Source organism: Antennarius striatus, chromosome 4 (genome assembly GCF_040054535.1).
Source record: "Antennarius striatus isolate MH-2024 chromosome 4, ASM4005453v1, whole genome shotgun sequence".
NCBI lineage: Eukaryota > Metazoa > Chordata > Actinopteri > Lophiiformes > Antennariidae > Antennarius > Antennarius striatus.
In genome coordinates, this window is record NC_090779.1 from 13,138,348 (window position 1) to 13,165,870 (window position 27,523).

The 27,523-nt window shown below is 39.6% G+C and overlaps 3 protein-coding genes across 7 annotated transcripts; 2 read left to right on the forward strand and 1 right to left on the reverse strand.

The window, feature by feature from the left end:
• Positions 1-348: 348 nt before the first annotated feature.
• Positions 349-4,915, reverse strand: bend7 (BEN domain containing 7). 3 transcript variants are annotated; one of them, XM_068313701.1, is made up of 10 exons: positions 4,791-4,915; positions 4,135-4,212; positions 3,697-4,056; positions 3,271-3,387; positions 2,861-3,189; positions 2,476-2,583; positions 2,188-2,305; positions 1,979-2,092; positions 1,673-1,714; positions 349-1,101 (listed from the first exon to the last, which is right to left on the reverse strand). In XM_068313701.1, exons 1-10 carry the CDS (start codon positions 4,852-4,854, stop codon positions 1,043-1,045), a joined length of 1,389 nt encoding a protein of 462 aa, XP_068169802.1. In that variant the 5' UTR covers positions 4,855-4,915; the 3' UTR covers positions 349-1,042. The 3 variants fall into 3 exon arrangements, with proteins under 3 accessions (XP_068169802.1, XP_068169803.1, XP_068169801.1); XM_068313702.1 differs by having other exon boundaries at positions 349-1,714; positions 2,861-3,132; XM_068313700.1 differs by having other exon boundaries at positions 349-1,714.
• A 1,103-nt stretch (positions 4,916-6,018) lies between these two features.
• Positions 6,019-13,871, forward strand: prpf18 (PRP18 pre-mRNA processing factor 18 homolog (yeast)). Of its 2 annotated transcripts, XM_068313023.1 has the most exons (11): positions 6,019-6,167; positions 6,505-6,582; positions 6,790-6,816; positions 9,063-9,164; positions 9,259-9,372; positions 9,516-9,662; positions 9,816-9,884; positions 10,723-10,863; positions 10,968-11,039; positions 11,136-11,291; positions 12,931-13,871. In XM_068313023.1, the coding sequence occupies exons 1-11, from the start codon at positions 6,102-6,104 to the stop codon at positions 13,009-13,011; spliced, it is 1,053 nt and encodes a 350-aa protein (XP_068169124.1). In that variant the 5' UTR covers positions 6,019-6,101; the 3' UTR covers positions 13,012-13,871. The 2 variants fall into 2 exon arrangements, with proteins under 2 accessions (XP_068169124.1, XP_068169125.1); XM_068313024.1 differs by lacking the exon at positions 6,790-6,816.
• Positions 13,872-16,375: 2,504 nt separating this feature from the next.
• Positions 16,376-27,254, forward strand: si:dkey-234i14.6 (uncharacterized). Of its 2 annotated transcripts, none has more exons than XM_068313688.1 (5): positions 16,376-16,939; positions 21,272-21,448; positions 22,667-22,876; positions 24,271-24,484; positions 24,727-27,254. In XM_068313688.1, the coding sequence occupies exons 1-5, from the start codon at positions 16,454-16,456 to the stop codon at positions 24,903-24,905; spliced, it is 1,266 nt and encodes a 421-aa protein (XP_068169789.1). In that variant the 5' UTR covers positions 16,376-16,453; the 3' UTR covers positions 24,906-27,254. The 2 variants fall into 2 exon arrangements, with proteins under 2 accessions (XP_068169789.1, XP_068169790.1); XM_068313689.1 differs by having other exon boundaries at positions 24,313-24,484.
• The last annotated feature ends 269 nt before the right edge of the window (positions 27,255-27,523 follow it).

Consider the following 27,523-nt stretch of genomic DNA (forward strand, 5'->3'; position numbering starts at 1 on the left):
TCCCTCCAATTGCACATACAACATCATTATGGCCTAGTTGAAATGGCAAGCCCTTATTATACGGTAGTCAGTTTATAAAATTGTAGATAGAATTAAGTTTGTATTTGTGATTATTTTTTACCGAACGACTTTTAGACCATAGAGGGGTAATATACTGTATGTCCTACTGTAATTTAAGTAGATCCACAAATGTTTAAGGAGGGAATTCACCTACCTGAAACTAACTTTAGTTTTCTTTATTTTGTTATAAAAAAAACAACAAGACAAAAAAAGAATTCTGTTTAATTTGTGGAAACAATTGTTTATTATATTCACACAGTGAGCACAAAAGATAGAGAATGTTCTAATTTCATCACAATATTAACAATACCGCTGATATGGTTAGCATAGAGATTCAAATAATGAAAATAAATATGTAATGTAGATTTTTATCCAGGTGATGCCTATCAATTTATTTTAATTGCCAAAGTGTAATTAAACATTTTCTTTTTGATGTAATGCTTGAGGTGGATGCTACACTGCACATTACAGCCATTGAAAGACTGATCACTTAAAAGGCACAATTCACAATAGACACTTTCAAGTAAAAAGTAATCTGTACTAAATTTATGAATTTCATACCATTACAGTACTTTGTCTCATTTTAGACATGTAATTCATTGCAATGGTGAGAACGAGGCAATATGATTTTAAAGCTCTAGCTTCTAATGTAAACAGTAAGTCATCTCTAAACATGAAAATGACTATTTTTTTAAGGATTTTATATTTTAATGTCTGTTGGCACAAATCCAAGTTCCCATTGCATGGCCAATGAGAATACTCAAGGCCATCAAAAGACAGAGAGTGTAAATGTATGAGAGAGAGAGAGAGAGAGAGCGAGAGAGAGAGAGAGATTTATAATACACTTTCATCTTTCTTATTGTCTTGTTGTTTTTTCCCTTTTACATCCATAACAGCTAAAGTGGCAAATGCATCATCAAGGTAGACACGAAACAAAGACAATCAATGAATCTGCAGAAAAGCCATTATGGTAGTCTGCAGATCAAGCAGTTACGTTCGTCACTTTCCCCTTCACACTTGCAGACTCATTTTGGCCAGAGCCTAAACATGAGAGAACAAAATAATTTTAGGATTAGAATACCATTGTTAAAATGCAACCCCCCCCCCCCGCGCCAATAAAAAAGACAATTGACATACTAGGTGGAGTATTTTTAAGAGTCTCACAGCTTTCCTTAAAAAGAAATCTTATACTTTAGAAAAAGAAATACTGTTGAAATGGTGAGACTGACAGAGACAGGAGGATGGGGTGGGTGGGGGTTGTGTTGCATGGTGTGAAGATAATTAGCTGACATTTTCGGAAAGCTGTGTGAAAATGTCAAATGTCACAGCAACAGTGTGACATATGAGCCAATGAGTATCACTAGATTGTGTGGGCATGTGTGTGCGTGTGTGTGTGTGTGTGTGTGTGTGTGTGTGTGTGTGTGTGTGTGTGTGTGTGTGTGTGTGTGAGTGTGTGTGTGTGTGTTGTGGCACTGAAGTGGTAAGAGGTAAAAGCAGCCCTCGGACGGGGCTCATGGAAAGATGCTGGGAAGCATAGCTCTGATATGGGAGTAGAAGTGCAGATGAAAGTACAGCCAAATAATTGGGCACACATTTAGTATGCGTGTCATACTTGTGGAAGGTACTTTTAAGGCTTCCTCAATTTCTGCAGCATCTGAGGACCCAAACAAACAACACCAAGTTTAACACAGAAGGTCACTTCTTTCACTGCATAACTGTGTAACTGCCTGCAAACCAACAATAATAATTCTTATTAACAATAAATTACCTCTTTATAACTTAACTCACAAAACTTTTTGCATAATATAAAAGGCAGGTGCTTCATTTAGAACACAAAATAAAATACAGTTTTATATTCTACTTCAATATTAATTGAACACAAAAATAAAAAAGCTATCGGCGACGTGTTTGTCAGTACCTCGTTTCAGCCTTCTCCTGGCAAGTTTGATCTGATCTTGAAGGATCTGAACCCAGTCTCGTGGCCCAGGCAGTTTCTCTATTCTGTGTTCAGTGCAGTATTTCTCTGTAAATGCTGTACATATTTTTACAGAACTGCATTAACTACTGCTTCAATGTATTGCACCCTTGAACAAAAAGAACCATGTCATGAAACAGTATTTTGCATACCTTTGATGGCACCCACAATGTTTTGGTCCAAGCCCTTACGGTTATCATTTAGCCCTCTTTTCCTTTTACCATTTGGCAATGAGTTAGCCAAGGTAGCATCGTCAAAGAAGGCACAGACCTAAACATACAGTAGTACCATGTTAAGATATTGTTGTGCTCCAAGCAAGCTTATGGTATTATGCTTGTACTGTATTCTAATGATTACAAAGGACCAGACACGTCACATTACTGCAGATGTAACCACAAACAACTGGCCAACGTATTGGGTCTTAAAACATTGATGCAAACCAGTTTCCTGAACAGCAGGCTGCCGGACCGTGTATAGTTGACCAGAATAGAGTCTAGCTGAGCCCTTGAGATAAACACATCGTGATTCTCTGCAAGACGCACCTCAGGCTGAAAAACAATGAAATAGCACATGGCACATTAAAGCATACAAAGTAGATTTTTAGAAAACAAAAGACAATTCATTGTGTTACGGAAGTCGATTTCTTGGGTCATTGGCCTCAACTCATAACTTATCAAAGATGTCATTATGAAAAATACATAAGTTTTACGTGTCATACTTTCTAAAATGGGTTCAGAGGACATAAAGAACCTGATATGAAACAAAGCACACCACTTAAAAGCTTGGATATCATTATGAGAACAGAAGACAGTAAATGTGCATTACCTCCAATGACTGAGGGTCCCTCTGTTGAATCAGATGAGGACTGTGTGTATTGTGGACAGTTACTGGATTATTTTGAGGTGGTAGAGCTGACACCCAGGAGACAGGACCACTACTGGGTGTAGATGAGTTTTTCTCACATTTGCTCTTCTTTCCAGATGATGCAGATGATGCTTCCACAGGATTAAGAGTAGCTCTTCTAGTATTAGACACTGGGAGTGGGGCCACTTTAGAGACTGGCCACCTCCTGCAGGGCCTGCAGCGCGGAGCAGGACCTGGACCAAAACGAGGTTGGCATGGTGATACTGCCTGCTCCAGCTTTTCTGAGAATGCTAGAATTAGAAAACATTAAATTGTGTTTTCTTTCTCTGTCTCCTTGTCTACAAGTGTGAGTGTTTGTTTACATTCGCTACCTTTTTTAGACTGCATCAGTCTCCTCATGGCACGAACTTCGTGCAAAATAGCCTGCAACGTTCCCTTACAGTTACACATGCAGCACGGGGGTTCTGGCGCAGCAGCAGGGACTACATCTGCAAGAAAGTTAGTGTATAGGTTACTGATAGTCTACTCAAACAGGCATACACATACAGCAAGTGTGCAGTGGCAATTCTTGACAACTCTCTGACATGAAAGTGTATATTTCTGAATGAGTGGGTCTCGTACAGATAAACATGCCAACACCTCATAAATACTTTTGTTAGTGTTTGTCTCAACAAACAATATGCTTGTCTTTAGCACTGGACACGACCTCATCTGTATTCTATTACTTTTATTATTCCTGTACAAATTAAACTTGTGTAAACTTGTTGTTTTTGCAGAATACAAATATGTTTTGGTACCTGTACTGTTGGGTTCATTCACTTTCACCAGATCCTTGGTACTGCTGAGGATTCTCATGGTTTTGGAGCGGGTGCTGTACTGGCCACAGTCTGGACCATTGAGGATGGGAGTGGATGTGGGTGATTGAGAAGGCCGTAGATCCCCGACAGAGTTCCAGCTGTTACTCTGATGTTCGTCTGATTCAAGAGATAGAGATGGAGGCTGATGTAACCCAGTGAGATTCCTAGGCTGGGGCTCCTTTGTTAACTTGTCCTGCTCTGTTCCCATGCGCTGATATCCTCTGCCAGTCTTATCACCCAGAAGTCTCATCATTCCTGTGATTTGCCTCTTGATCTCCAAATCCTTGTCCCCCACCCAAACTACAACGATAGAGAAGGGTGTGAGTACAAATACTGGGATCTGCCATGATATACAGTAATCCATACTATGACACATACCATCAGACATAGCCACATCCTTAGGTTCTTCGCTGGCATCTTTGCAGCTGGAATTCATGATATATGAAGATTTGGAATCTGGAAGACATCAGGAAGAGGTTTAATTAACGATTCTACCATAGGCTTGATGGACTTAAATCTTGATATCAGGTTTATATCCTTGCTGCAGCCTTGTGTATTGCAATGAAGGGTGTAAAGACTGAAATGAACTGTGATGTCAATGAAAGCACCCCCCTAACACACACACACACGTACACACACGCACACACACGCACACACGCCCCCATCCCATGCATAAACCACCACCTGTAGGTGGTATGAACTACTGTAGTGTAAGAAGTGGCCTTGTCTGACCGCACTGCTTCAGGAGAAAGTGACACATTTCAGACGTATGCATCATCTTTTCATATTTTGGACGTGTCGTTTACATAATTCCGTCTCGAATCCACATTGACACTGATATCCAGGAAAAATTTGTACATCTAAGACTTAAATAAAATTCGGGTAGCTATTGGTTTAACCCGAGACCGTCTGTGGGCACAGCCATGGCCATCTCTTTTGTTTACAGAGTCGTCTGTGCTGTCATACAGCGCCAGACAAACACGCAGACAGAGACGCGCGTCTTGTCAGGTCTTGCAGTTTTTCCAGCAGCCTACCTTCATCCGTGACCAGTTTAAAGCTCTGTGACTTCCTTCTCCTCCTCCTTTCCCCAAACTCCATCTTCGGATGGAATGTTGTCTGTAAGAAGTCGTGCAGTCGAAAATCGCTCCTCAACGGGATCAGTGACTGGGATACACTCAGAGCGTCTGTTCAGTTTCTCCTCAGGCTGCGCGACTGATCCTGTCGTCGGGAGATTTTCACCGTGTTTAGAAAAAAAAACTGTCTTGACAAATACTCTGAACATTCTGTCCACGTTTCCAGCGTGATGCTGATTCTTCCATCTCGTGATTGAAATATATTAACGACTTTAATATTAAAAATTCGTCCTTTGCGCCACCTGATGGTATGTTCTCATCAAAAAGGTCGAGTCAGACATTTGCCACCGTTGCATCCAGATAATAGACTGGGATTTGAACAAAAACAGAACAGACTAGACAGAAACTTTTAATGGAACCTTAAGAGTTGTTATTTTTGCTGATATTCAGGTTTTTTTATGCTTTTTAACCTTACTTATTTCATATGTTTTTTTTTAAAATTCATTTTAAAGGAATTTATGAACGAGAAGGAAAATTAACTTCATTGGGGAGTGGATTGTTTATTTTTCTATTTAATGCCACATCATTGATATTTATCTAGGCAGGACTGGACCTCTTCAGATATTTAGTCTATGTCCATACAATATAACCGAAGCCAGCTGATGTAGTGTAACTCGGAAGACTCCAGTGGCGAATGTATGAATTATAAGTCAAAAATAAAAAGTAATATTTCCACCAAGGAGACGTATGTGCAAGTTATAAATTATTAATTAATCTGGTCTCCCTTCATAAACCGTTTCCCACCATTTCTTAAATTTTTATCCAGTATTCCTATTGTTAGCTTGTAACATTTTATTTGGACCCATTTATGTGCAGGTTGTTATATTTTTATATATTTTAAGTCTAACGAAGTTGTATGTATTTATTTATTGCGTATTTATTTTGAAAGAAAATCAACAAAACGAAGTTCAGTGTGGACTCTTATACTGAAAGTGTCGTCGAGTTTTAACTTCTGGTTTAAATGTAGGCGATAGTAGAATTGCTTCAAGACCATCACGCTTGACTTTTCACGAGGATTTAATCCAGTCGACGAATATCTATATTTGACCTGTAGGAGGCAGTCATGAGCATTTGAGCTTTATATTGTGCCCCGCCCCCCAACCGAAACTAACAAAGAAGAAGCCTTACTTCCTACAGTCCCTGCTGCAGGGTTCAACGAGCTGTATGTTGTTGCTAGTTGTCGAAGTTAACGAGCACAAATATTAATCACTAATGGATATACTCAAAGCTGAGATCGCACGGAAAAGGAAACTCATTGAAGAAAAGGAGCTTGTTGACGTGAGTGGATGATGATAAACACGAATCGTCCAGTATGGTTTATTACTGCAGCTTTGCTAACTACACCCACAACAACACGCAGCTAACACAGGAGTCCTAATATTTAGAATAGTGATGTTCTATGCTAACGAATAGTAACTTTAACGGTTCGGCGACCTAAACAAAAATAGCTAGCATTAGCAAATTTGTAACGCAGCACTAACGTTAACGGCATAATTAATATCTGTAATTTATTCCTGAATTCCAGGAGAAAAACAATCATTTCGACTGATGAAAACTATCTTAATTGACTTAAACATATGTTTATTTAAAAGGGAAAAATATATCGTCATTACAGGACACCAAAAAATTCTTCAAAAGGGCCGATCTTGCACGCAAGGAAAAAGAAGAATACTACAGAAGATGTGGATATAAGGTTGGTGTAAAAGTGAATTGTGTTCTGTGTCTCACACCAAAAACATTCATCACTGCCTTCCCTCAGTTATATTTGGTCTCATTCTTAGTTTCAACGTTTTACCAGGAAACAGATTTGGGTTGATTCTCAGCTGTTGAACATTAGTGTTTATGTCTGTGTTTACTATGCTGTTTTTTCCCAACCTACCTCTGCTGCCTGCATCTGTAGGTTCAGAGAGACACTCCTGAGAGCCAGGTATGGGTCTGCACAGTGAATGAAGCTGACAGGATGCATGAACAAAGGGCAAAATGCTGTGTCCCAAAGGCTTCTACTTCCTTGACACCTTTTCTGAATGTATAGTGTGTATATTGAGATGATGAAATCAGAAATTACTCAAGGCAGATATAACTTACAGCATGGGTCATTGAAAATGAACTTACCTATGCCATGGATGGTGAAAGATATTTGATAAATTCTACACCAGTTAAATACATTAATTCATAGGAGTGTGATAATTTGACAAATCTCCATTAATTCCAACTTCACCATCTCTCCAACTGCTTGATAAATGAAATCTTCTAATTAATTCCATAATACATGATGTATTCAACCATTGAATACAGGCCCATTTGCTTGCAACATTTAAAAAATTGCTGGAACAATTTGACACTAGTAAATTTTCTAGACCAGTTTCATATTTACAAACTGCAGCAATTGCTTGTCAGAAAGCAAAGGAACAAGGAAAAGAATCCACAAAGCCAGAGTGGGACACAGATGGGTGTGGATTTTAGCATGAGATACTTAACCAGAATAAAGCACATTTTGTTATCAAGATGCACTTATTATTTTACACATAGCCTGTGACAGAAACTTATTTATTCTTTTATATTTTGTCACTTTTACTTGGTTTTGTGTCAGTTATTTACAAATAAACAGTACTCAGTGGGCAATTATTTCTATTCCACATTCTGCAATGCTTAAAAAATTAACTCCTGCTAAGTATTTGAATACATCCAGGACACGTGATTATTGGACCAAGAGCCATTGTTTGCATAGAAAAGCTTTTTTGCAATATTTTTTGTCTTTTTGTTCTTTTAGATTGTGCTCCTTTTAACCACAATCTAAGAGTGATGGATGCATGTGCCAGTTAAAGCATGAAATCATACTTTTAAGTTTCCTTTGTGTAAATACAACTATTAGCCATAACATTATGATCATCTGCATAATATCCTCTAGGTCCACCTTCAGCAGATTCTTTTGGTTCTGTAAATTTAGACCGGGCTTCACAGGTTGCGCTTGTTGTCTAGCACATACCACAGATGCTCGACTGCAGTGAGGTTTGAGGAATTTGGGGGCAAGTGACACATCAAACTCATTGTTGTGTTCCCGAAACTGTTAGTGAACCAATCTCCTTTGTGGCAGGGTGCATTAGTTCACTGAAAGATGCCACTGCCATGGAATATTACTTTGGTTTATGTTGTCTGCAACAATGCCTAAGTAAGTGGTTCATCTCAAAGCATAATGTTCACGTAGATGACAGGACCCAGCAGTGTCACATTGCCTCTGTTGGCTTACCTTCTTCCCATAGTGCATTCTGGCGCTGTGTGTTCCCCAGGTGAGGGGAGCACCCGGCCATTAATGGGATGTAAAAGAAAACACGATCACTCAGAAAAAGCTCCTTTCATTGTGCTGCGGTCTAGTTCTAAAGCTCATGTACCCCTTGTTGGTGCGTTTGAGGGATGTACAAGGGTCAGTGTGGGTACCTTGATGCTCTGTGGCTATGCAGCCAAAACAATGAGCTGCAGTAGCTTGGCTGTTGGATCGGACCACCTAGGCCAGCCTTTGCCCACCATGTGCATCAGTGAGCCATGGCCGCCCAATGCCCTTTTTCCAGTTAACCACTTTTTCTTTATGGAAACACTTTTGATAGATATTCACCACTGCAGACTGTGAATGCCCCACAAGAGCTGGCATTTTTAAGATTCACTGAATCAGTCATGTAGCCATCGCAATTTAGCCTTTGTCAAGCCTTATGTTTACCCATATTTCCTGCTTCTAACACATCAACATTGAGGACCAATATTGTCTGATTATCTGATTACGACAAACATACGATGCGTATAAACAAAAAACACAGTGCCATGATGTAAGAAAACCATTGTTACTCACTTCAGCTCTCAGTGGTCATAATGTTATGGCTCATTGCTGTATGTTTTGCCTATGATTAGGCAGTCAGTATTCAAATTTCACAGAATGAAAGTCAGATCGATGGAATAATCAATATGATCACTGTTTTTGGTAAGCAATTAGAGAACTTGTGTCTATAGAGAGGTAACTGTATTCCTGATTTTCACATTGACACAAATCTGCAAACTTGATCTCTCATCCTATTTTAAGTTGTGATGCTTTTCACGAAATTGTAAATCTGGATGTTTTCATAATGCCTTGATATCTCTCAAATAACTTCAGTATATTTCTTTATATTCTATGTTCTTCTGAAGATTGACAAGAAAGAAGAAGATGATCCATCCTCTTCATCTAATCCAGTGCTGGAACTTGAGCTAACAGAAGAGAAGCTGCCAATGACACTCTCACGGCAGGAAGTGAGTCATCAGAAAATTACTGAATTTCTTTCACGGTATTTATTTCGCTCCACATTTCAACTGAAATGCCTCTTTCCTAACTGTGTTTGTTTAGGTAATTAGACGGCTGAGAGAACGAGGAGAACCAATTAGACTTTTTGGAGAATCCGACTACGATGCCTTCCAGAGACTCCGAAAGATTGAGATTCTGACCCCAGAAGTAAACAAGGTGAGATAAACATACTGGATTTCATCTTGGAGTTGAATATGTCGAACGCAAAATGCATGCCTGAATCATTTTGATGTCTTGTTTTTGTGTGGAGAATTATCTTTTTAATGGGATTGTGTATCTTATGATACCTGTGTATAAAGGGTTTAAGGAATGACCTGAAAGCAGCCATGGACAAGATTGACCAGCAGTATCTGAATGAGATTGTTGGAGGAACAGAGTCAGGAGAACTGGACACACAACATGACCTGAAAGTGCTGGAAGAAAACACAACTATAGAAGAACTGGAAGTGGGTGAAGTTGTAAACAGTGAAAATTTCTAGTGACTGAACAATTATTAAAAATCTGTTATACATGTTAAATTAAGGATGTTAAATGTTCATGTCATTCTTAATGAGTTGTGGTTCGTAATTTTGTTTCTGATGACTGGAAATCTCTTTTAGGCTCTTGGCAAGACACTGGGTACAGGAGACGATGATGGAGACCAGGATGTCATTCACAAGTTTTTGAGGGTAATGATGTTTTTCATTGGAATGAAAAGGTCATGCTGAATTAAACATGTTAAGAGCATTTGTTAAAAAAAGAAAAAGATTAAATGGTTTTGTTAAGTAAAGGAAATAATAAAGCTGTACATGCCCACTTTTTTGCTCTAAACTAGGAAGGAAAAAGGAAAAAGATCATGAAAAAACAATCTGTGTAGAGCTTCACTCTGAAGTGCAGCTCATTGAACAGACTGACTGGATGGCGCTTAGGGATGAGGAAATTATATTAGTACTGAATTTAATGTTAGGATTCATTTTCAGGAGTCATTTAAATGCTTCCTATCAGGAAGTAATGTCCAAGAACTTATAACACCTGTTCTCACAATGTTATCATGACCGCATGAAAAGAATTGTATAGAAACATGTCTTTGTGTTTGACTGTGTCTGTTTTAGGAAAAAATGATTGGACTCTGAATTTTTTTTATCCTTTTTAGTTTTTCAAATGTAGTTTTTTAAACAACTTTCTTTGTCAGGGATAAGTCACGAAAGAACATCATTTGTCTATAATGGATGAGTGATACCTGTGAAGATGGGTGACCAATCTTAATGTGTGTCCTCATCCCAACTGTTTTGTAGGATTGTCTCTGATTCCTCTGCTGTGTTTATGTCATTGGCTCCCATTGCGTTGTCTGACAGGCAGTCAAGGAGTTGTGAAGACTTTTACTGTCTGTGTTTATCAAACTGATAACATGTAAATGTATGTAGATATTCTAAGTTTATTTGTTGATGTTATGCATTTGCAGTTCAGCGTTTGTCTCTTTTCAGTTAATGGTGATTTTGAATGACTGTATTTCCATTTGTGTTCTAGTTTCTTCTTGGTGTTTGGGCCAAAGATCTAAACAGCCGGGAGGACCATGTGAAGCGAGGTGTTCAAGGCAAGCTTGCAAGTGCAACCCACTCACAGACGGAATCTTACCTCAAGCCTCTGTTCAGGAAACTCAAAAAGAAGGTATGATTTGAGATAACAAAACATTGGAAGGAGCTACAGGGATTGCATGGGGTGCTTTTTTTTTTTTTATTGATGACAGTAAGTTTACTAATGATGTCTTCCAGAATTTACCAGCTGACATCAAAGAATCAATCACAGACATCATTAAATTCATGTTGGAAAGAGAATACGTTAAGGTATGTACCTGTCTGATTTTTTGGTTTGTTCTTTTTTGCCCATGCCAGCCTTTTTATTGATTTCACAGATTAATCTCTATCTGCTTCTTTGTCCAGGCAAACGATGCGTATTTACAGATGGCCATCGGTAATGCTCCATGGCCTATTGGTGTGACGATGGTGGGCATCCACGCCCGTACCGGACGAGAGAAGATCTTTTCCAAGCATGTGGCCCATGTTCTCAATGATGAGACTCAAAGAAAATACATCCAGGTGAGATGATGATGATGATGATGATTGTTCAATTTTATTTAGTATCATGTTGTTATTGTCTTAAATTGGGGGAGACAGTGGCTCAGCAGTAGAGCAGGTAGTAGAGCGGGTCAGTCTATGATCCAAGATCGGCGATTCGATTCCCGCTCCTGCCCAGCCACCCGGATTGTGAGCTGACAGTGGAAGGTGTCAGCTGACCTCCAGAGCACTGCAGTGGTGCTTATGAGCAAGGCGCCGTCCCCTTTACAAGTTGCTCATGAGGGGCACACCATGAAGGAGCTGCCCGTCACCCTACCCCCCATTGCGTAGCCCCTTGTATGCGTGTGCTTTCTTAATTTCCCTTTGGGGAGCATATCAGTATATTAAATAAAGTAAATAATAAAATAAATAAAATTAACTACTGACCCCCCACAACTTGTCCCTGAATAAGATGTTCTTAATTTTATTAACAACTGCCGTATGCACAGTAAAGATGCATTATTTTTACAACATTCAATCAGTGTCACAAATCTTGCACAAGAAGTTAATTTTTTCTGCAGATTGTTTTTCATCTCTAAAATAAAAATTGAGGAACGTCTGTCCCCCCCTTGTGGCAAAGAGCGAAATTACACAAACACCGTTGTTAGGCTCCACAGGTGCTGCTGTACTCCTCTAGTCCTTTCCTCCGCTATAGCTGCTCCATCCTTCAGCTCTGGCGAGTCAGTCTTTGCTGAATTGAAGTTAAATGCGTAGCTACCAGGTTACCAGTACAACAATGTCACCACAGACCAAAGCAAAAACATGTATTCATATGATTGTGTAGGGTGGCTGTGGCTCAGTGGTAGAGCGGGTCGTCCAATGATTCAAGATCAGTGGTTCGATTCCGGCTCCCACCGAGTCATTTGTCGTGTCCTTGTGCAAGACACTTTACCCTCCTTGCCTCCAGTGGGGCCCTCGCTGGTGTGTGAATGTGTGTGATTGTTCCGGTGGTGGTCGGAGGGGCCATAGGCGCAGATTGGCAGCCACGCCTCAGTCAGTCTGCCCAAGGGCAGCTGCGGCTACAGACATAGTTAACCATCACCAAGTATGAATGAGGAGTGAATGAATAATGGATCCAATGTAAAAGCGACTTTGTGTGTGTCCAGAAAAGCTCTATATAAATCTAATCCATTATTATTATTATTATTATTATTATTAGACAAAAGTCCTGCATTCTTGCAGGAAAAAAGAGATGCAGCTTTATTGCTCTTGGTAGCTTAATTATCCTTTGGTGTAAACTCGAAACAATGCAAACAGTCTTGTATAATGCAATTGCATAATTGGAAATCTGTTATTCATGAGGAGCGTGTCCTGTGCTCAAACCTGTTCAGTGGATCATTTTCTAGGAGGATTTGCAGATGCTGCTGTGTTGTTCCTCTCAGTATGCAAGCACTCCACTGTCATCTGTTACGACAGTGTAATCATACATGGCATACACATAACAAAACAGATCTAAAAATATTGAAAGGCAAAAAAGGAAATTGATCCAAAAAAAATATTGAAAGCCACATTATTTGCTAATCAGTTTAATTAACCCTCTAGGTAGGATTTAGCTTAAAGTTTCACTGCTAGGTAATTTTAAAAATTGTTTAATTTTGTCTGTCTGTTCTTAATTCTACAGGGACTGAAGAGGCTCATGACTATTTGCCAGAAACACTTCACGACAGATCCATCAAAGTGTGTGGAGTACAACGCTCTCTAACTTGTAATTTTTGCTAAACTGAAGTCAACACAGTCAAGTTCTTTTGACCACAATCCAAAATTTGTTCTGACATTAGCAGATTGCAGAGACTTCTCAAAATCACAAAGTTCATGAATAAGCATCATGTCTGAGAAAATACATACAGTACTTTCTTTAAACAGAACGTTGTTGAGTGAGACGTGTTGTAAACAGTCAGGACTTGGTAATGGAAAACTCTGTATTTCCATTACGTCTCTATATCTGCAGATTAATCCGGAGAACACTGAACAACCCTGGATTCTAGTTACCCTTTTCCATGGGAACTACTAGTAAACTTGATGACTCTGTCATTATGTTAATAATCACAAGTCTGCCATCCTTCCAGAGGTCGTGTTTGTAAATGGATGTTCTGAGGAGTCCAATCCAGCATTTCTGTAAATATGAGAAAAAGGACTCATTTGTTTGTTTTGTTTTGTATTGATGTAAATAAGTTTGATTTTCATTGTGTGTTAAGCAACAGAAATTTTATTACAAAGGAGAGATTGGAGATATTTCAAAACTGTTTAAAATGAATTCAAATTTGATTAACTTTGGATGTTTTTCATCAGATAATGAACCCCTTTCATGTGTCTCTGTTCTATTTATGTGAGGAAATAAAGCATTGTTTCCTCACACCAGGGGTTTATAAGTTTAAATACAGTGTGATGGTTAATATTCTTTAAGATAAAAATTGCTCCATTTTCTTCTTTTGGACTGTTAATAGGACTGTTTCTATCCACCATAGTCTTTGTTTTGTCATAACAAATGTGTCTATAGGAAAACAGCTTCAATAAAGGGTTCTCCTCTACTTGTACCGTGACTTTCTATAATAAAGTTTTGGATTACCAGTACATTCTGCGTGACAAAGCTTTATTGAGTACATACTACAAAAGTGACAACAGATAATTTATTGTCTCCTACTGCTCTAACAGACGTCTAAGAAACTAGATTAGCAACAGCTGACTGCAGATGGAAACCTTCCAGTGGTCTGCTAAGATGTTAACATCCAGCGTCACATGCTGACCTTATTACATGGAGTAACCATGGTGACCTGATCTGCTCCTTGTGACTGTAATATGTTCTCAGCTGTCTGAGTCCACGTCAGCACAGCTTCAGTCACTGAGCTCTGAACACATCAGTTCTTCAGAGTCCTCAGCTGGACCACTAAACACATGGCAGAGCGAATACAAGTGGGGAAGTGGGGCAGCAATTTCCTGTGAAATTTCAGAAATTCAGGAGCAATTATTAGCCATTAATATATGTAGGGTCTAAAATAATCTCAGAGGATATTCTTCTGTCTGCACGTGAAGCCATTCGTCTTGTCTCTCCAGCATGATGAGATCCAGCATGCTAAATATTTTGTATGTTGCTCAGTCCTATCTGTTGTGTGTCTGTCTGCTGTGGCATTTGACAAAGGCCTTGCGTTCATGATCCAATGGAAAGTATTTGAAGATTGTTTTAAATTAACAACCCTGCTTGTTTTTGTGGGGTCTGTTATCTCCCAGGCCAGAGAGGAAACAGTTTTAGGTGGATCTGTCAAAGTTTCAAATATGCATTTCTAAACATAGCAAACATTTAGCCATGTAGTTAAACACAAGAAGAATATGAGGATATGCAGGTATGACTGGAACACTCCAACAAGGCAGATCTTTTTGGAAGGATTCTCTACATTAACCAAGTAAACTGCCTATATTTTCATGTCAATGTGCAAATCAAAGAACACGATAAGTTATCTAAGCAAATAATAACCTGACCTTGTGTGTGTTAAGAGTGTGTCGTGCTCGATACTAAAGACAACAACTTAATTCTACAAAGTAGACATGGGTGCGTCTCTATGGAATATTTCAGACCACTCCCCATTTACTTCCACAGATGAGCTTTGTATTTGACTGCCAGCTTGCAAGTTTACTGTAATTAGAGCTTCATTCCTCTTTTCATCTCGACTGGATGGACAGCATTATCGTTGCCAGGCACCTGCAGAGATGGAAACTAATTACTGTTTGTACACTAATATGCTTGCTTCTTTCTGAGTGTGTGTGTGGGTTTGTCTTTCTTACTGCGCTCCCTTGCTGGATCTTCATTATTACCTATAATTTCTGTATGTCTGTCAATCTCCTGTGAAGGTTTTGGCTTATATCAGGAGTCACTTAGGTAAATTGATGTCATCATCACCTTGGAAGTGCTGGTTTTATGAGCGGAGCTCAAATGAGGCTTAAAGGTCAGAGCTTTAGCGGGAATGCTAAAGCTTGTGATGAGTGTGATGTATTGGGTCATAAAAGGGAGGAGGCATGGAGGAGGAGACTGTTCACAGAATGCTCTTCATTCGCGGCATAATATGTTTTCATTGATTCAGTGGTAAGATTTATTTTCATTCTATTTGTATCCGGTATGTTTGCAATTGAATAAAATGATGGACACGTGTAAGCACATGCCTGGTTTCATGACAAACATTTAAAAGTATAAATAGAAGAAAGACATCAAAAAGATAAGGGTGAAAGATATGGATGGGAGAGATCCACACAAATGGCTTCATCACAGAGCCATTAGTCATTAGTTCTGCATATTCCAATGTCCCATTATGATCATTTACAGCAGCAGCATCACATAATGCATATTTTCATGTAAATTGTCCTTGTGCTGTGAGAAGCAATCACCAGGTTCAGTCTGCTTTTATGTCAGAGGACGGCAGGGGAAGTGAACGCCATAACATTGTAGACTGGAGAACACTGTCTGAGAAGTTGGATGGGGTGGAAATGCACAGGTCACGAGGAGATTACAAACAGCTCCAAATATGTTCTCTCTCCTCTGCTTTTTTTTAACATCTTCACACTGACTTTGTCCTCTCATTTGTCCGGTCGTTCTCCCACTGCTGGAGAGGGCCCTGCTGTTAGAAAAACAGCAGGTCTACACTTAATAATAGTCAGTCATTTGGGATTGTGTGTGTGTGTGTGTGTGTGTGTGTGTGTGTGTGTGTGTGTGTGTGTGTGTGTGTGTGTGTGTGTGTGAGGGAGAGAGAGAGAGAGAGAGAGAGAGAGAGAGAGAGAGAGAGAGAGAGAGAGAGAGAGAGAGAGAGAGAGAGAGAGAGAGAGAAATGGACTTCTCCCTTTTAACCAACAGTTCTGAGAAAACCCAAAGCCTAATAATCCTAATTGGATTATAGGATGAGGAATCTTAATTGACTTTGTGAGGCGTTTTCTTTCAACCCTCGTTTTGTAGGTTTGCGCGATAAGCTTCAGACAGTGCGTGAGACAGAAACACTTCCACTCCCAGAGGACGCGCACACCGTCGGTGTCTCCTGTGCGTCAAAGGAAGAGTCTGCCCCCCCCCCCCCCCCCAACAGCAGACACACACATGATGACAGAACGTGTGGCACACCAGGGTCGATAGAGCTGCTGGTGAAACATCTTCTGTGCCCGCTGATGGTATGAACGTTCTACAGCCACAAAACGCCAGAGTTGGCGACATCGGGGAGGACGCGGATGAGAGGTACCGCGCTCTCGCCATCGACACGGCCGTCAGCACCGCGGTGGCTGTGGTGGTGTATGTGCTGGTCAAAGTCAGCCTGGATGGCATCAGGCAGTGGCGGGCCAGGATCTCGATGCTCATCGTGGGCTCTGGACCCGTGGGGCTGACTGCCGCGTTGGTTGCTGTCCGCTCCGGTAAGGTGCTGAAGCTGACCGTGCTGGATGAGAGGTACCGGAGCGCCCTGCTCTGCCGGCCCCAGCAGATCGCTCTGGATCCCCGCAGCGTGAAGTTTCTGCTGGGACTCGGTGTGGACTTCGATAACATGGAAGGCTGCTGGCACAACGATCACTTCTTCACCAGGATAGGGGTGTTTCAGGAGTACCTGCTGAGCATCCTGGAGCAGAAGAAGCAGAAAGTGGAGGTGAAGGTGCAGCTGGGAACCAAGGTCAGCCCATCACTGACTCCACACACACTGTCGGTCATCTTCTGGTTTGTGACATGTTGCATCTCCTATGTTACCTCGTCAGTTCCCTTTTCTGAAGCACATAATTAAAAATATATAGAGCACTGGTCGGGAAATAACCCGTGGTGACTTTCTGCTGCTCTCCGTATGAACCATTTAGCCCATCCTGCAGCACACACGATATTTTAATTCTACTTTATTTCATCATCAACCAAAATGTTGTAAATTATACCATTCAAAAGCAATTACCCTTATGTCTAATTTGCATATTCACACCAGACATGCTGCACATGCATGCAGATCAGAGTGGGAGTGGGCTCATCAGTGGAAAAAACCTGTAACAAAAACAGACATTAAACCTGTGGAAAATACAGGACAGGACTGCAGCTTATGTTATTAAAATTAGATGTATTTTAAATAGCAGTCCTAATTCATATGCCCAAATCCAATCCATATTAAATTAAACGTTAGAGTGGGCTTGATTCCATAACACAACATCGGATACACCATCAACTGTGATGCCATGAACACTGAAAAAAACACATTTGCCATCCCAGTTCCATAAAGTTCTGTTTTATCCTCACTGTAAAATCTTTAGGATGGTTTGCTTGGAGTTGAAACTTGCCACCATGACGTGAAACCACCGTCATGAAAACCTCAGAGGGGTTTCTCAGAGAGTTTTCAACATGGACAAACAATCTCTAAAGGTTCAGTGAATATTTATGTCACTGCTGAGAGCCAGAGACACATCTTCACTCTGGTTGGAGTGTTTCCCTGTGAGCGATTGCCATAGTGATTTTTTCTTGACACTCATCAGACGGTAGAAAACATCCTCCAGCTTCATTCCTCCCCGGCTCCAGTGCCATCCCTACTAGCTGTGACTGTCCTCACTGCTACCCACTGACTCACCAAACTACGGTCAGGATGGCCTTCAATCACTGCAGACTTCAGTTTTGTTTAGCATCTCTGCCAATTCTGCCATTTCTATTTAATTACACACTAAATTTGGTTTGATGAATAATTGTTTTACCCTTCTTCCTTGTCAGTGCCTCAAAGTTTTGAAGTTGCAATAACCTGTTTTTCACAGTCTATATTTAGACATCTATTATGATCTTAGTCGTTGCAGCTCCCCGTAGTGTTCTTTTATTTACCCCTTCAGCCTGTTGATCTTTCCCATCTATCCTGCTCTGTCTCCCTCTCAACTAATAATAATCAATCCTTTATTGATCCTTATAGGGAAGTTACTTTTTTCAACTCTTCATATCACACGCGTATATATTGTACAGGCACATACACACACACTTTGGGAGACCCAAATGATCAGGAGGGAGAACTGCCACCTCCTGCTGCCAGTTTACACTCCAAACCTTTTGGCCCACACGGTCATGAACAGATCACCCTCTGCTCTCCAGAAGGTGATCGGTTCATTGTCGCCCCGTCTTTCACAAGGCGACAGTGGACTTAGCTACTGTCACCCTGTGAAAGACAGAGCAACTGATTTTTTACTGTTGTGCAGCATCGCACACACGTGGCTATAATCTCTGTGAGGCTCTCTGTTAACAAGAAAGACTCAACCTCAAGAGCCCATCAGTCTCCCCACCCGTATATTTGAATAAGCTCACTTGGAAAGTGTCATGCTGTCACGCTGTCACCAACTCTACCCATTACCTGTCAATCAAGCACCTAACCAATCACGGCGCATCTGCCAGAAGGAACCACATGAACAATGTGGTGTTGGGCATCTGCTATGTTAGGAGAAGAAATAACTCTACATGGACTTCCCACTTAACATAATTTTAGAGTGTATATGTGTAATATAATATCAACAATGATAATAGTAATGACAATAATAATAATAATAAATATAATATTAATAATAATTAGGGCTGTCACTTTAAAGCGTTAATTAGATTAATTAATTAAACTGCAAATTAACACGCTATAAAAATTAACGCAATTAATCGCGAGTGGCAAATTTGTCCCATTGAGGGACCCGTAGGCTGCAGTGTTACGTCAATTCGTACCTGCGCCACTCGTTGACTGACAACATCTCTGTTGACTGACAACAGAGATGGACGCGACACAGGAGAGTGAGGCAAGCCCACTCGGACCTTTGGGCCGAAAGTTTGTTTCTAAAAAGAACAAAGACGGAACTATCAACAAAAACACAGTGATTCTGCGCCGTAGTCGCCTCCGTCAGTCTGCCCCAGGGCAGCTGTGGCTGCACACATAGCTTACCATCACCAAGTATGAATGAGGAGTGAATGAATGATGGATCCGATGTAAAGCGTCTTTGAGTGTCCAGAAAAGCGCTATATAAATCCATTATTATTATTATTTGTTCATTCATTCATCTTCCAATCCGCTTAATCCGCTAACACAGGTCGCGGGGTAGCCAGTGCCTATCCCGGCAGACTCAGGGCGTGAGGCGGGGGACACTCCGGGCACGACGCCAGTGTACCGCGGAGCCACATAGAAACAAACAATCATTCACACACACACTCACTCCTACGGCCAATTTGGGAACGGCCAATCAACCTGAAGCGCATGCTTTTGGAGGTGGGAGGAAGCCGGAGAACCCAGAGAGAACCCACGCAGACAAGAGGAGAGCATGGAAACTCCGCACAGAGAGGGACTCGAACCCGGGTCCGCCGTGTTGTGAGGCGGCAGCGCTAACCACTGTGCCACCGTGCTGCCCATTATTATGTGTACCTTTTGTAAAAGAGAATTTTCATATCACCGAAGCAGCTCCAGCCTAATGTATCATTTAAATGCAAAACATGTCGAGGACACAGTTGAACGTTAGCTTAGCCTTTTAAAGGAAAAGCCTGTTGGCATCTTACTATTGATGTTACCTTATTTAGAGGCATGCTATACTATTCATTTTGAATTGCTGTATTGAGTCAGCTGTAGTATTCATTTTGATTGAGAGTCTGCTTCTGTGCCTATTTGAGACTCAGCCTTATTTTATTTCTGAACTTTATTTATTTTATTTAACTGTATTTGTATTGCATTTTTGAGAAATGCACCTGGCCTACTTGGTTTGCTGATGTGCTTGGCCTTTTTTCTCTTGAATTTCATTTATAAAGCACACTTAACCAATAAAAATGTGGATTTCAAATCTTCTCTTCTTTGTATATTCTATTGATTAGTCATGAACTACAATTTTGTAATGTCCTAGAATTCAAATTCTTTATTTGGGGGCCTTTAGCAGGTATGAGATTAAAATGAGATTAATTAGATTAAATAATTACAAATCCCATAATTAATTAGATTAATTTTTTTAATCGCCTGACAGAACTAATAATAATGTTTCTTAAAATAATAAGCATGAAGCAATCAAAGGAACTAAATCCAGCTTGTCACAAATAGAAACCTAAGAAAGACCAGCAATGAAAAGTTTGAAGGCACTTTAAAATATGTTGCATACAATTGTTGTGCAAGTATTACAAAACAGAAAACAGTAAAGAATGATTGAGAAACTAGATGATAACTGTTACGTCAAGTACATTCAGGATCAGTTCTTCACATTGGCTCTAAATAATCATTTGTTTAACATTAATTAACTCAGGTATTTTCTCAGTACTTCTCTGGTAACTACTTAAATTGTTCTGTCGGATATTATTAATCTTACCAAAAATATCTAGAAAGAAAACTGTCAGCTGAAGATATGAATTAAACAACTACTGGTAAGTGTTCAACAAGAAATCTATTGGTCATTACTATAAAAATGGACGATGCTTGTTGTCTTTGTTTCAGATGTTAACGTTCCTGTTGTTTGCTGTTTTTATTTGTCTCATGTTATAACAAACTGGATATTTTTGGACTTTGTGTTGTGTGTCATTAAAAAGGAACCTTGAACTCGAAGTGTTCTATATTCTTCTGATAACCTGGAAAAGGTTGTCAGCAGTTTATCCGCCATCCCAAAAATGTAATATGCATAGTTAAGTAGTAATAATGATTAACTAGTGTTTGTTTGTTTGATAGTTTATCTCTCTGCAAGCAAGATTCCACAAACAGTTATGAGCAGATTTTAATTAAATTTATATTGACAGGTTGAGTTGCATTCAGGAAACAGTTCTTCGTGATCAGAATCACTAGCCAGTGTAGAATTTTAAAAATTAATTCTTTTAAAGTTATTGGATTGGAACACTTTCATGTATTTCTTATTCTGACCCTATTCATGATTTTATTTATTAATCATGTCAGTGAAATTCAGAAAGTCAAAAATCTTGCAGGGGATTTTTCAACATAGAAATGTAGTCTATCTCTAATTGATAAATCTAACATCCGACCACCTTGTGTTATGCTCAGTTCACAGAGGAATACCTGCGGAAGATCCCTCACAACAACTGGCCACGTGTGATTGTGGTAGCTGACGGGTCGTGTGGTGGCTCCTGCTCGGTGCTGGGCATCAGCTCTGACTACACAGTGGAGTCCTGCCACGCCTACGGAGCTAATGCAACCATAGAGAGACTAGATCAGAGACAGGTCAGCATGATCTGTGTTCACTCATGCGCACACGCTGAAGCAGTAGCTAACAGGTCTCTGTTTGTGCAAAGAGTGATGACTGTAGAAACAGGATATTACAGGGAGTTTATTGGGGCTCATAAAGCGAGCAGATTCTTTCATCTGGTTGGCATCAACACCGGCTTGATTTTCTTATTAAAAAAAAGATATAAGTAAGGATTAATCTTCCCAGTCAGACTTGTAATCTGTCTTCTGCCAGATGAATATAATTTAAGATGACTACATCAACTATTTTTCTTTTTGACATTAGAGGTTTTTGACGTTATAGAAACAGATGTCTCCTTTGATGATGACTCACTGGTAGTGGGTAAAATAATAAATTGATAAATATTAATACGATCACTTAAATGGTTGTGCAAATATTTGTTTAATGAATTCTTTTGTTGACTGTTATGTACGCTGCAAAACAGAAAATAAGAAATGTGGCGTAACTGCCGTTCCACTGAGGCGAGGAGATGCAAATCATAGACAAATGGTATTCCCAGCAGCAGTCGGCTGCTCATTCTGCATGGGTCACTGGACATTAGCCGTTGTTGATAATTACATCATTCAAGGAGACTGTCTCATGCAGACGAATGGCACCTTCTTTGATTATATAAACAGAAGAAAAAAAAGATTATTAGTCTGAAGAAATGGACAAACGGGTTAACGTTTCCAAGGTAATGTCTTCATTGGTATGTCAGGACACCATAAGAATTCATACCATGTTCTCTTTAGTGGCTGCGTGGCTGCCTTTTATTGGCCCAGTTACTCCCAGGCTGTTTCCTGTTGTGATTGAATTTACCTCCTGGGATATGACCAGGTCAGCCCTACTGTCCCTTCCATCCCCACCCGCTCACTGGTTTGTTCCTGCTCTATATCCCCTGGCTGCACTATAACTGCTGTGATTCCACTCGGCTGGTTTATGTCATGGGAAAGGAAATTGATCCATTCTAGCTTGAGGGGAAGTGAGAAGTCACTGCCAGTCTGAACGATGAATAAAAATCTGCCTTTGCCTAATCACTGCTCAGGTGACACAGATCCATAATGCTGAAGGTGTATAAGTCATATTTTAACACCATAAGGATGGTCGTTGCTAAGACTAAGAAAATATATGAGATCAAGTATCTTTAAAAACTGGAATTAATGGAATAATTTGAAACGATTTTATCGAGTGTCTCTCCTGTATTTTAACTTCAGGTGCCCACTCCTGAGATCCGTGCCCACAGCCTCTACTTTGACCTGTCTGCCTATGGAATGGAGGCCTTCCGAGAACACCGAAACCCCACCACCAAACCCGGCTTCCACTTGAAGATCTACGGCACCTTCAGAAACCGCTATATGGCGCTCGTCTGCCCCGCCTCCGACACCAAGACAGTTCGTTTCCTCAGACACACGGCCAGTTCTTCTGTGAGCCTTTTGACTGTTTTTGTGAAAAACTGTCCCAAAGCTTTGTTTTCTGTGGGCGGTCATTGATGACGACCAGAGCTGTGGACAAAACGCTGCTCTGTTTACCAGTTAATCCAGATAGAGGACAGATAATGAGTGTTGCTCTGCCTACCTACTTATTCCTGTGTTTTCTTTAAACACATGCACCATTGTAGGAGTCCATTAGTGGCTGTGGGTTCATGTGTTTACAAGAGTGTGTGTGTATGTGTGTGTTTAAGTCTGTTGACATACTTGAGTAGCAAGTGTGTCTCAGCCAAAGACAGCACGAGATGAAAGAAATGGAGAAAGAGGAGGAAGAGAGCAGATACCTTACCAGTGTGTGTGTGTGTGTGTGTGTGTGTGTGTGTGTGTGTGTGTGTGTGTGTGTGTGTGTGTGTGTGTGTGTGTGTGTGTGCGCATAGAGAACCATCTGTACTCTGTAATATGAATCAATAAGGACAGGATATGTTGATTACCTTCCAGAGCTCAAACACAGGCTGCTCAGTTAAAGCTGCTGGTCATTTGGCGTTTCTATTTAAAGCCTGTAGGTTTTCATGTCAAGCACTGATGTTATCATGTGCAGCCCACAACCACAGCACATAGTACATACTGGTATGTAGCCAGACCATCTTTGGAGGGCTTGTTGCTATGTGGGCGGTCATTCAGACGCGCTGTTACTTGGTAACAAACGACTTTGCAGGCAGGATTCAAGAAGAGCAGAGCTCAGAGAAGGTGTCAGTGGCAGAGTGAAGGAGAATGAGACTTACAACTGTGTCCTTACAAGTACCATAAAATCTATCCAGCGGCACACAGGAAAGAGTGGAGTCTTTTTTTCACATAGTTTCAAATTGATTTGATTGAAATTTTAGTGACTCATTCCAGATGGTAATGGAACAGTTTCTCTGGTGCAGATAGAAGCTAGAGACGTGATCAGTAGAGCGCAAACTCACCCAAGACAGTCTCTTCACATTTTCATTTCAAATAAAACAATTTTACAAATTCCATTCATTGGCTCAAACTGGAAGCCAATGCATTCATGAACGATCATGAAAACATTTTGGGTTGACCTCTTATTAACTTCATAATTCTTTATTATTTTTAATGTGAAAAGTTTTGTTTGAATATTGTGAATATGAATATTGAATATTTGATTATTTTCTTCATGGAAGTATGAAGCTGTTGAAACCCTCAGAAGTCTAGATATTATATGATTGCTATCAATGTACTGTAAATTATATATATATATATATATATATATATATATATATATATATATATATATATATATATATATATATATATATATATATATATATATATATATATATATATATATATATATATATATATATATATTTATTTGTTTTCCTGCCCAGATCATGAAGAACATTTTCCACCATTCCTTCAATGCTTATAAGACAGACGTGGAGCCCCGTCTCAACGACATGACGCTCCACCACATGCACTGCAGTCGGCGTCTCTTTGAGATCCAGTTGTCACACAGACGCATCAGCGCTGCCTACATAGAGGACGACAACGTGGCGGTCACTGTGGAGGGGGAGGCGGCGCGCGTCCTCAACTTCGACACAGGTACACTTGTCTCCAAAACAGCTGAATGCGTTCTTGGTAGGATTTGCCCTAAAAAACAATACAAGACTCCAAAATGTTCCCTCTTTTTATCTTCAAACTACTGATCAGTCCAAACAGTCCCATTAGGTGTTTTATCTGAAGAAAAAGTTGATATTATAAATATGAATTGCTCTTTAATGAGATGTGCTCTATGTAATGTATGCAATGCATCTTTTCCATTTCCCTCTTCTTCCATTTTCTAGGCTGTGGGGTGAATCTCGGCATGAGGGGTCTGGAATCCATGGGGACGTTCATTTACCGGACAGCCACTGCTGTGGACCAGAACGATGTTCTGGAGGCACTGGCGGCTAAGATACAACACTCCAGACAGGTGGCTGAGGCCTTCAAGCACACGGGCATGGCTGATTCCATGTATGAATGAACGAACCGGAACCGGGAGCAGAAACCGGTGAATGCATAACGCCACCTAGTGGAGAATGATGGTGGTTTATTTGTGTTTTAATGAAGATTCATGATGAAACATGAGTCTGGAAAAAAAAAAGTACGGGTACCACAAATGTTTACTGAAAGCATCTACAAGAGAATGACAATGACAGAATGAGCTGTGAACAGATGGTTAATGGATGTAAACATGTGATTGCAAATCTTTGTGAGATACAGTGAGAGGATTTACTCCAAATGGATGGAACAGGAATAGACATCTAGAACAATGCATTTCAAGCTTTTTTTGATTTTGTGGTTGCAGAAGCTGTTAATGCAGCAAAATGTGGCACGAAGACACATAAAATATCCTGCGGTAGCAATGAAAAGATAGGGTCAGGGTTAAAACACACACATTGTGTCTAAAATTGTACAGGATAAAAATCTGGTCCTAAGAGACAGGATTGGATTAAATGGTAACTCCTTTTTTCCATCTCTGTCCTCCTTTTCTTTTTAGTATGTGAAGAATTGGTTTCTAAATCTATCCGACTGTGGATATCACATCAGTACAGCTGGAGGAAAGAGACTGTGCTGAAGCTTCATCAGATAGTGCTGAGAAACATCTAAAACTGTAACACAGTCTAGTAAGAAGGAAGCTGTTACTAATCCCAGTTTTTTTTGTTTTTGTGTTTGCTTGTGTTGATCATTTTTACTGATGGCAATCTAAAATATTCTGGCCTAGTTTTATTGTCTATCGTCTCAGATTGAAAGGACTCAGCTATCAACTCTAAACGTGTATTGTTTTAGACAAAGGAGAAAAAACTGATATCCAATTCATGAAATCCTTTCTTTTGTTTAAATATCATGGAAAGAAAATTCTAGATTCAGTTAGTCGAAAGAATATTATGAAGCCATTAAATCAGTATGATTTGTGCATCAACGCAATCTCAATCTAAAAAACGTGAAGTGGGAATTATTGATTAGATTTTGTCAGTGTAATAAATGGAAATAAATTAATGACAAATTAGACAACAGCCTGATCCGTTCTGTTCTGTCAATTATTGAGGAAGTTATTTACCATTATGTCTACTTTATCAGCTGTTCTTTATGATAATGGATAAATATCTGTGTATCATTGTAAAAATTACATATATATTTAAAATATTTTAAAAAGGCATCTAAAACAGTGATACATAGCATTCCTTGCCTGTCCCCACACGAAACACTACACTTTACCACAATTTATGGACAAAATCATTCCAAAGTTTGTGACTTCATATTCTATCTGCATCTGTAAAACAAATGTTTTCACTTGCTGCTGTTACCAAAATACATTCCACCCTCTGACGATTTTAAAACATTCCACCAGTGACAAGTTCTGTTGGAAATGACATCCTTTGGGTCTTGGTAAGTTATCTCATTTATTTGTCCTTAAATTTAATCATATATAACTGTGCCAGAAGAGTTCATTCTAAAAACTCAATTTTTGTCATCCATCCAGCAGTTTAGGTGTAATTGATGAAAGAAGGTCAAACAGTTCTATCATGTAACGTTCATTTAAAAGTATTAATGAATTCAATTGTCCAGATTCACCCCCAAATTGTGTTTATATCGAAAATAAAATATTCAGTTAAATCTTAAGGATGTGGTCCACGTGCTCAAGCTACAAGCACAGCTACTAAGTGGCTAGATTTCACTTAATTTCTAATTTTATGCTAAAAACTCATTGCTGTTACCGTCACTGCTGTGACTCAAAGGAGCAATGAGTAGGCAATGAGTAGTGATCTCTGATGCACTTTTAAAATCTGGAAATGGTGGTCAATGCATAGATCCATGAATGGAACATCTTTTCCAGATGTAAAGAACTGATGCTGTGCATCTGCGACACGTTAAAGTGAGAGAAGCAAGACAAGCAGAGAAAACATTACAGTACATCACTCTTTCTCTCCTTTCACTGTGTCATACGAAAAGGCACAAAGCCAGTACATTTACACACACACACACACACGCACGCAAGCACACACATAGATAGTGAGGCTTTCGTTTATGACCCCCGCTATACTACCTCTAAGAGCTTTTTGAAATGTTGATGTATTTTAATGCTTTTGTATATGTTCTGTCTTTTAATCTTACCAATCTAACAACAATATATTTTAATATGATGTACTTCATTTAGATCAGTAGTGCAATGGGTCTGATAATAAACAGGTAACACACTCGCATAACATACTCACATACTCATTCCTGTATACTGATTTTCTTCTGTGTTACCAATTGCATTCCTGATTGTATATTGATTCTTTAAAAATGAAGAAAAAATTTTTTTTGCCTTTATATTTTTTCCAACAATTGTCTGATTACTTAATGAAATAAATGCTCAATCCTTGGATTAAAATTTTGTTTTATGTCCTATAAAGAAAAAGGTTCGAGTTGCATTCTTAGAGAAATACAACTGTGGTCACATTTTTTTGTCATAAATATTAGTATTTTCATCACGTAAACAACCATTTGTTCTACAATAACTCTTTATGTAAGGGAATACAATTTATGTTTAATAATGTATATTCTTTTAAACATGGTTTTAAAATGGCATTTGAGTCCTGGCAACAGCGGAGAAAA